This window comes from Silurus aristotelis (assembly GCF_946808225.1).
Source record: "Silurus aristotelis genome assembly, chromosome: 10".
NCBI lineage: Eukaryota > Metazoa > Chordata > Actinopteri > Siluriformes > Siluridae > Silurus > Silurus aristotelis.
In genome coordinates, this window is record NC_139583.1 from 3,872,798 (window position 1) to 3,883,397 (window position 10,600).

A 10,600-nucleotide genomic window follows, 5' to 3' on the forward strand; every position below is an offset into this window, starting at 1 on the left:
CTAAAGATTTAATCAGGTAAATCTGAAGTTGGTGCTTTTAAAAATCCTTCAATACAGGAATCTTGCAATGAGAAGGGCAAAAAAAGACAGTTATACAGGAGAGGTGACAATCTGAGGCGTGAACTCTTCTGAACTCTTTGCTTCCCATTAATCACCAGCTCTCTTTTTTTCTTAGAAGAAAGAAAATAGACATAAATGGGTATGTACAGCAGGCTTGCATTCCCCCAAAAAATGTAAACATGGAACCACTAAACACCCTTATATACATTGACAAATATAAATTGCTAAATTTCAATTGGCTCAGCCAGCAATCCAGGACAGCAAGAACCATAACCAGCGTTGTGCATTCAGCTAAGGTTTAAAAGGCTTTAACACAAAGTAGTCTTTCATGTATGGAAGTTTCAAATGGCCACAATCTGCTTTTGTTCTTTAAGGGTAAAAATTTAAATATTTCACCCCGAGTGCTTGGAAAACAGCACTAATTGCACTTCTCAGTATATGGATGATCTTACCCAGCAAACATGCCCCATTGGGACCAGTGTGGGGACACTGCAGGCAGCCTTCTGGGAGTCCCATTACCATTGTGAATTGCGGATCAAGTGTGAGCCAAGGCAAGGCTCCAGTGGGCCAGCCAAAAGTATTGGATGAATGTGGGATCCTCACACTACATATAGTGGGCCCCCCCAGTGGGACTGGCTATGGGACATTGTCATGCCCGAAGACCACGCAAAACTGGGTCTTGGCAAACCCACTTGGGCACCATAGTGTAAGGCCTAGACTTGCCCTGATTTTCACGCTGATAACATTGACCCAGTGGGCCAGCCCAAAGCATAGGTTAAGTGTGGTCTGCACACTAAGTAGAGCAGGCCAACAACATGCCAAAGATTATTTTATTCCCCACTCTGGGCATGTGGCGACCATTAATGGGAGAAGCCAAAAGAAGAAGAAGACGAGTTATAATGCTAGTTTTATTTGTTGTATTATTTTTATTAAAAGAGAGGCAATTCAGGTACAGCTGAAAGAAGTAGGTTTTTAGGCATTGTTTTAAACCTTTTAATGACTTGGGCTATCATTAGAAGATCCTATATCCTACAAGTTTAGGTTTTAGAAAAGAAAAAGGTCTTAAAGCATGTCTTCTTTTAATTTTTAGATATGTTGGGAGCAGCAGTAATTCAGAATCAGTGGGAGCATGACTCAGTGGAGGGTGGAATAACTGCAATCGCACAGAACATGCCCATGCGGTCCACTGTGGCGATGTGTGGGTTTCTTGTGGGGGCACTGCAGGGCACTGTGGGGCACAGTAATTCCATATGAACAAAACTGTTGTGGGCCAAACATGGGCTAAGCCACAAGAGAACTGTGTAAGCATTATATGACAAGCTGACAGTTGGATTGCTTAGAGAATGTTCACATAGGTTCCCCAATGGGCAAAACTGCTGTGGGGTCCTGGATGGGCAGACCAATATAGGTTCTATGTATGAATTAGTGTGGGTTTGCCCTTCCCACACTACCCTACAGTACTGTACATATACATTTCCATGGTCGTTTCACAGAGGCATGCTTGCTGGGAACAGGTAACAAATGTTTTGCTTTATATGATGATATCTTTTATACAGGAAATTTGAGAAATTCCAAAGAAATTTTTATTTCTTTGAAATTGCATCATTCTTCACAATTAAAACCCACCACACTGGTGCTAAAACCCAGGAAAGAGGAAGATTTGTTACTATTTGTGAAGGGTGAACTTGTGAAATCCTTTACTGGCATCCACCAATCCTAGCACCAGGCTCTTCCTAAGGTGAGGATGGAGCAGGGGCAGCATCCAGTAAAAGGATACTCCAACCGGAGTTCTGACAGCCATGTCCCAGGCCATGCACAGCAATATGCACCAGCATGAGGATGCGGAGGCATTTATTAAGCTTTTTGAGAAGGTGGCTGAAGTTTGGAGCTGGCCCAACTCCAAGGTCCCTCTGCTTCCCTGTGCTTACACTTCAAAAACTATCTGTAGTACCAGACCTAGATCTCCCACTTCTAGAATAGTTGGTGGAATAAGTCTATTGGGTCCAGTGCCAAAGTCTTTCAGTGTAAAAAGATGCCAATGCAGTTGGCTAAGAAACACTTTACAGTGTATCCAAAGGCATGTGATCCAACCTCCATCTCTTCTCCTTTTTTCACTGAGTCCTGCTGTACAAAATTGAGGGACAATCCCCATTGACTGGTTTCCTGCACATTAATATTTCTTCCTTGCCCCACTTCCTCCTATGTGCTTGTTTCCTCTCCCCCACAAGAGTATAAACCTTACTACTCACCCCTTCTAGATCTACCGTCCATTCACAAACTAGTATTTACACATGACCCCACTTCCACACAGACCAGCATGGTCAGTATGATCACATCACATCTTTTAAAATGCTTAAATGTTTGTAATTTGAATGGCATAATTTTTCTCTGTCAGATAAGCACTGTTAGAGCAAAATTATTATTCTTATTGTTTTTGTTGTACATGAAAGCAAAGAAGAGGAACCCCATACACCTGCTAAACAATATACATATATAATATTATGCATCATACAGGACTGAACTTTTTTTTTTTTTTTTTTTAAGAACAATGTCATCCCTGTTATTATCAAAGTATATTATGTTTTTGCCCCATGCATTTTAAATAATATGATTATAATTTGTAATTACAATTTATGTAGTCCTTTCTTTCAGGAGTTTGATCTGTATTTTTTCCTCAGATTTCTAGCCAAACAGCAATAATATAATACATGTAAAACAACATGTATTATATTATTGTATTATATTATTGATACATGTAAAACAACCCCTCAAAGGGTTGTTTTACATGTATCCATCTGTGCAAACTTTAAGTCCTCATTAAAAGCACAGCTTCTGTAATCCTTGCTTTATTAAAATTTAAAATTCTAATGAAAATAAGATGCTGAATACAAATATATTGCTAAGGACAGAGGCAGAGATTCACAATTCTGTGTTTTATGATAAGTTTTATTAGGTTTTATGTATAACCATATCAACCTTTTATCTATTCTAGGTTTTCTAAATATTATTTAGTATAGTTTATACTTAGCATTAAGTGTCTAAGTTAAATATTTTCAGCAAAATGTAACTACAGTATTTGTTTGTATATGAACAACTTGTTTTTTTTAGATGGATTTAGATGCAATTTTGCCCATCATATTTTTCTTGGTGTTTAGTTCAGGTTTAAACAGAATAATATAACATTTAGGAGTAAATATACAGAACAGCAGAGCAAAACTAGATGCTAGAATAGCAAAGATCTCCACAGCTACAGTGAATTTTCCAGGAGAGCTGACATAAGCTGGAATAAAGGTGATCCACACTGCACAGAATATGAGTATACTGAATGTGATGAATTTTGCTTCATTAAAATTATCTGGCAGATTTCTAGCTAGAAAAGCTAAAACAAAGCACAAGAAAGCCAGAACTCCAATATAACCCAGAACTGCCCAGAAACCTATAGCTGAGCCCAAGTTACATTCTAATATAATCTTTTCCTTGTAGTAGTTTATATTTTTGTAGGGAAAAGGAGGAGAAATTGTTAACCAAAGTACACAAATAAGAACCTGTATGAGAGTGAATGCAACTACACTGAGTCTCTGCTGTAGAGGCCCAAACCATTTCATAACATTGCTGCCTGGAAGTGTTGCTCTGAAGGCCATTAACACAACTACTGTTTTTCCTAAAACACAGGAGATACAGAGTACAAATGTGATCCCAAAAGCTGTGTGGCGCAACATACAGGACCACTCAGAGGGCCGTCCAATGAAAGTAAGTGAACAGAGGAAACACAGAGTCAGTGAGAAGAGCAGCAGGAAGCTCAGCTCAGAGTTATTGGCTTTAACAATAGGAGAGTCTTTTTCTTTTAGTAATAAAATAGCTACTAACACAGTCAATAAAGCTCCAAATAAAGAAAAAATAACCAGTATTATACCCATAACCTCTGTAAATAAAAGAAACTCTATAACCTTCAATACACATTTATCTCTCTTAGGATTAGACCAAAAGTCTTCTGGACACTGCTCACAGTTATTTGAATCTGAAAAATAATAGTTTTTGTAATTATTACACAAGAAAACAAGTATTATCTTCTGTTTTTATTTATTAACACATTTTTTCAGAAACTGTACCCTATTTAGTAATAGGAGGATACAAAATGTACAATCAACAATTTGTCTTTGAAACTTGCTGAAGTTACCTGTGTGGTTACTGATCTCTCCCTCTGCACATGGTATACAGTCGTAACAGCAGACAGGCCTTCCTTTCTGTGCAGCTTTTCTGGTTCCTGGAGGACAGCTTTCACTGCACACAGACCTCGGCTTCTAATGTAAACATTATATTATTGCTAAAAATTGTAATTAAAGTTTCATGCAGATATTATGTTATTATTGTTTGTTTAACATCAATATAAATTAATTAGTAATCTATGCTGGTAAATGTTTCATTTATAATAATGTTTAATGGTTCATGCAAATTTAATAAACAAGTGTTTTTGTAAACAGTCCATAATTGTCCTGAGTCCCTAAATGTAATCATTTATGACTATTATGAATATTATTCATTTAAAACATATTAGCAAATGTATGTACCTCTCTTTTATCTCCAGCCCACACTATATCTTCAGCATTTAGGACAAATTGTTGTCCATGTGGCAGAGAGGCATCATAATAGCCTACAACCTTAAACTCCACTTCTCCATTCAACCCTCGTTGCCAGTTCACCACATCATACTTTGCAGCTGTTGCCCCAGTGCTGTCAAACCAAATCTGTTCTCCTACTTTAGTGGTAAAATTTACTTTTTCAAGAGACTTGACAACCTTTACAAGAAAAAAAAAAAAGCAAACAAGTATTTATATTGTATCATGACAATATCACACCTGTACATGAAATACTGTGCTTCTCTTCTTTACCTGCCATGGTTGTATTGCTTTGTATTTTTCACAACTCTGATATTCTGTGCATTTTAACAGACTGTGTAGAGAATGTGCCACAGCATAAACTGAATTGTAAAGTTTATTCATATATCTCAATTCTAAAATATCCTTACTGTAGTTTTTATATTGAATCATTTCTTCATATTTGCTGCAGTTGATTTCAGTTTGAAAATTGCTTCCCTCTGTATGTAAGCATGGGACTGCTGTTTGCCAAAATCCATTGACAGCATAATCAGCAAAACCACCAATTTTCAATTTTCCCACATCAAATCCAATGGCTCCAGACAGAACATTATAACTTGCTGGTGTTGCTAGATCAACAGCAGTAATCCATGCTTCAACACCAATCATCTGGTAGCCAGTGACATTCTTAAGTATCAGCTGTTCTATTAAGTTGTTCATATCAAAGTAGGCAAGAAATGCTATAATTACTTTAGCTGTGCCTTTCTTAATCATGTCTGCCACGTTCATTATTTTGGCAGGATTTGCCCGATCAATTTTTTCAGAATACTCAACACATATTCCCTCCTCTTTGGCTGCATTCAGAAAAATGGCCATTCCATTGTTTCCATAGTCATTATCACTGTGCACAGCTCCTACCCAAGACCAGCCAAAGTGCTTGACTAAATATACCAATGCTCTACTTTGGTAGTAGTCACTCGCGATGGTCCTAAAAAAGGTGGGGTACTCTTTTCTGTTGCTCAAACATTCACATGTAGCAGCATGACTTATCTGAGGACAAAATTACAGTTAGAAATGAACTAAAGCCTGTTTTGCTACATCTTGGACTATTATTTTTACTTCATCATAGTAAAAGAAATTTAGACAGATTTATATTTCAGAAGTAAAAATAAAAATTAACATCAAACTGCAGAAAACAGTTTGTGAAGACAGTAATTATATACTATGTATATGACTGCAGAAAATAACACTTGTCTATTATACAGTTTAACTGCTCTATTTTGGTTATTTAAGTGTATTTTGTAAATACTAAATACATTTTAAAGAAAGAATGATTATAATTGTTGAGACTTACCACTGGGATCTTAAACGGTCCTGTAGTCTTTGTAAGTGCTATAGTAGAAGTGGACTCTGACTCCCCTAAGATTGCCTGTACCACTGCTTGTTCAGGGCAGGCCTCCTTTGCTGTTATATCCTGACCATTCATAAAAGCCATGGCTGCACTCATAGATAATAAGCTTGAGAGGCAATTGTCATAAATCTTGTAACCAATTGAGATATTGGGGAGCAAGCTGTTACTTCTGTTAATTTCTTCAATTGCAAAAGTCATAATCTGAGCAAGGCGCAATGCTCTAAGGTAAAATCTACAAATATACAAAACAATCATTTAATATTCTAATGTTGAATATTACACAGAAAAGTAATACAATGGAGAAATTCAGATTATTATGCATATTCCACCCAAATGAATAATATGCCAAAGTTTGCACTATAACAGACCTAGTACAGATTAAGGGTGGAGGTTTTTCAGTATATGTCAGTGACTGCGTCTGTGTACCACGATGCATTGAAAATATAGCTCCAATGATCACATCTCCATCTTTAGATAACAGAGGATGCCTTGGGTTTTCCAGAATATGGCAATTTTCTCCCTTTGCCAGATTAAAAGACATAAGTAGTATAAGGAGTAGCATCCCAAAATGTTGACCAGTGGTTTTAGAAAAATCAATCCTGAACATATAAGTTTCATATATTTATAGACATGCTCTTATGGCAATTCAGTATAGACTAATCAGAAAGTTGTTTAGCTTTGTGTCTTGGTGATGTCATTAAGGGACATGATCCTTCCAGCATCTCTTAGTTACAGCCCCAATTCCAAACAAGTTGGGACACTGTGTAAAATGTACATAATAACAGAATGCAATGATTTGCTTATTCGCTAATAAACCCATATTTTATTTAGAATGTAACATAGAAAACATATCAAATGTTTAAAATGAGGGAATGTACCAGTTTAATAAAAAAAAATTCAGATGGCAGAAAGATGTCTCAGTAAAGTGGGGACAGGAAATAAAAAAACTGGAAAAATGTAGTGCTATTAAAATTAAACAGTTACAGAAACATATTGCAGCTAATTAGGTTGATTGACAACAGGTGCGTGAGATGAATGGGTATAAATAGTTTATCTACTGTAATTTTGAGCTTCACCAATCTGTGAAATACTGTATCTACAAGTTGTGGAACAATTTTAGAATAATGCTCTTCAACATAAAATTAAAAAACAGTTGAATAATATTTACAGTACATAATATCATTAAAAATTTCGAAGAATCTAAAGAAATCTCTGTGCACAAGGTACAAGGTTAAAAAAAACAATTGCCTGTAATCTTTGATCCCTCAGGCGGCACTGCAAACAGTCATGATTCTGTAATGAAAATCACTTCATTGGTTCATTAGCACCTCCAGAAAGCATTGTCTGTGAACACAGTTTGCCATGTCATCCACAAATGCAGGTTAAATCACTATCATGCAAAGAAGGCATGCATGAATATGATCCAGAAACACAACCATCCTCTCTGTGCCAAAGCTAATTTAACATGTACTGAGGCAAAGTGTAAAACTGTTTTGTGGTCAGACAAATCTATCTTAAAACATTTTTGTAAACTGTGGACACAACATCCTCTAGACTAAAGAGGAGGGGGGGCAATTTGTCTTGTTATTAGCACCTAGATCAAAAAGCCACATCTCTGATGGTATAGGAGTGCAATAGTGCCTGTGGAATGGGCAGCTTGCACATTAAGAAAGGCTACATCATGGCATATGCAGATTTTAAAGCAATACATGTTTCCATCCAGTAAACGTCTTTTTCAGTGAAAGCCTTGCATATTTTAACTAACTGCATACTGCATCTATTACAAAAGCATGACCTCATAGTAGAAGAGTCCAGGTGCTAAACTGGCCTGCATGCAGTCAAGCTCTTTGTGATTGTGGCAAGGAAAAACTCCCTTAGACGTTATGAGGAAAAAACCTTGAGAGGAACCAGACTCAAAAGTGGAACCATCCTCATTTTGGTGATATTTCATGTTCATTGTTTGTCTACTGTTTGTCAAAAAAAAATCCAAGCCAACTGGGAGCAGAACATGCTAGGTCAGGTCTGAGGCAGAGCTGCGCACTGGTTCCACTAAACCACACCCTCCGTGTTGGGGTCCTTTCTGGTTCTGCATACTGAGGTGTCCAGGTCCTAGGCTAATCCATATTCGGCCCACCTCTTAAGTTCCGATACTCATTGTCCTCCAATGTAGTGGGACTGGAATTGTGAGGTTACGGGTTGATACTGAGGCTACGCCTGTTTACCTTCACCCATCGCGCTGCTTCCAGGACTTCTGGACAGAGTTCAACAGGATGAAGTCCGTATCCTACCGGTGGCCCCAAGGTGGCAGGCAAACCATGGTTTGTGGACCTGGCAGCCCTCCTCAAGCACCCTCCCTGGGAGATTCCTTTAATGAGGGATCTCCTCTCTCAAGCAGTGGGTGCTATAGTTCACCTGAGATGGCGTCTGTTCAATGTGTGGTGTGAGCACCACAATTTGGATCCAGTCCACTGCCCGGTTGGTTCAGTGCTGGAATTCCTTCAAGGACAGTCCGCTATAAAAGTATATGCGTCCACCATTTTTCCGTATCATGACCCAGTGGCGGGGCAATCTATGGGGAGAGACCCTCTGGCCAAGGCTGAGGCCCCCTGAGTGACCCAGAGTGCCTGGGTGGGACCTGGCCATTGTGTTGGAGGCTCTGTCTGAGCCCCCTACAAGCCTTTTGCCGAGGCATTGTGGAGGTACCTATCAATTAAAACTGTGTTCCATTGGCCATTGCTCTCTGAAGAGAGTGGGAGACTAACAAGTCTTATCTGTGGCCCCCTCCTTTCTGAAGTTTACTCCAGGTATGACCAGTGCCTTTTTGTACCCTAGAAAAGGTTACATCCACAAGGTGTATTCGGTCGTCCCACAACCTGTTAGATTCCAGGCATTCTACACTCCTCCATTCCAAGCCCCAGACCAGGAGAAGCTGAACTGGCTGTGCACAGTACGAGCACTTGACACCTACGTCCATACAATGGGTCTCTGGAGGAAGTCAGATCAGCTGCTCATATTGTGCAATATCATTACCTTTTCTGTATAAGCAAGAAAGACTGTGGCCTGCATCTCTGCATAGATTACTGTGCCCTCAACTGAATAACAATTTGTGACTAGTACCCTCTACCAGTCATGGCCACTGCCTTCAAGCTTCTCCAGGAGGCTTACATTGTCAGAAAACTAAACATGCGTTATGTCTACCACTTGGTACTTATAAATCAAGGAAATGCATGGAAGAGTGGTTTCAACATCGCCATACGGGACTACGAATATGAGGCAATGCTGTTTGCTCTCACAAACTCCCGAGCTGTCTTCCTGGCACTGATCAACAATGTTTTCTGGGACATGCTTAACACATTCATCTTCGTGTATCTAGATTGCATTTTCATCTTTTCAAGGTCCCTTCTGGAGAATAAAGATCATGTTAGGAGGGTCCTGGCCTCGTAAGAGGATGAGATTGCATCCCCAATCCACCAGCTGAGGGTCTGCTTATTTCCAGGGAGCCTCTTTTTACAGGGACCGTAGCAGACAAACAGCTGCTCCGACTTTCTCCACAGTTCAGTTCACAGTCGGTCAAGCTTCTCCTGGTCAGGAAAGGGAGGAGTATAGAATGCCTGCAGCACGACGGTCGCGGGGGAACCAAGGGTAGCTTAGGAACATACCCCAGATTGGGGTAGAGAAAGGCACTGGCCATGGCTGGGATAAATTCCAAAAGAAACTGGGATATGGAAAGGGCCTGAAGGTCCCCAACCCCCTTTAGAGAGAAAATAGCGAGAAGAAATACTGTCTTGACTGTATAAACTTTCAAGGGCACCTTGGGCAAGGGCTCAACAGGGCCTCAAGGATGACGGTCAGGTCCCACACAGGCACTCTGGGTCGCATCCGCAGCCTCTGCCTTTGTCTGATGCAGAGGAAATGTCACTAATGGGTGCTTGCCCAGCGACTGCTCAGCAATAGCTGACATGTAACATTTCAGGGTGGAAGGAGACAACCCTGTGGCATAATGTCCCTGCAGAAACTCCAGTACTGAACCGACTAAGCAGTTAACTGGTTTGAACTGGTGGAGCTAGCACCACACAGTAAACAGGCGCCATTTCACAGCATACAAGCTTCTCATGGGCGGAGCTCTGGATTGGAGAATGGTCTCCACTACCTTGGCAGAGAGACTAGAGGCTAAGAGCTGTGATGTAGGAGACCTCTAATGTGTTGTCTATAGGTGTTGTCCGTTAATGGTGGCCTCTTAGGTCTGGGAGAAAGTGCTTCAGAAGCCGGCTAGCATCTCCAGGCAGTTGATTGCCAGGTAAGGTGGAGCCCCCTCCACAGACCTTGGGTAGAGTGGTCACTCATGACTACCCCCATCTTGTGAGGGAGGTGTTCATTGTTAGCATTACACAATGGCAAGGAGCTCCTAACACAGGGCCCTGAGACAGGAACCTGGGTTCTCTCCACATGTCTAAGGCCTGTAGGGCTTGCTGGGTGACCTTGATAGTGCGGAGTGAGTTGTCCTTCTGAGAGAACCCTCTGTCGAGCAGTAGAC

The 10,600-nt window shown here is 40.0% G+C and overlaps 2 protein-coding genes across 2 annotated transcripts in view; both read right to left on the reverse strand.

Annotated features, from left to right (window-relative positions):
- Positions 1–9,945, reverse strand: part of LOC310732678 (vomeronasal type-2 receptor 1-like) — a gene marked incomplete at both ends in the record, with an annotated part of 33,894 nt that extends 23,949 nt beyond the window's left edge. Inside the window, 2 exons of the mRNA XM_083553293.1 lie at positions 6,010–6,298; positions 9,878–9,945. Of these exons, the coding sequence (XP_083409419.1) occupies positions 6,010–6,298; positions 9,878–9,945 (357 nt within the window). The remainder of the gene's footprint in view (positions 1–6,009; positions 6,299–9,877) is intronic.
- On the reverse strand, positions 3,165–4,956 carry LOC310732626 (vomeronasal type-2 receptor 26-like; the record flags this gene model as incomplete). The annotated part of the gene is given in 4 exon segments (XM_083553239.1): positions 3,165–3,615; positions 3,617–3,665; positions 3,668–3,901; positions 4,950–4,956. Coding segments are annotated over 4 exon segments (741 nt in total).
- Positions 9,946–10,600: the final 655 nt, after the last annotated feature.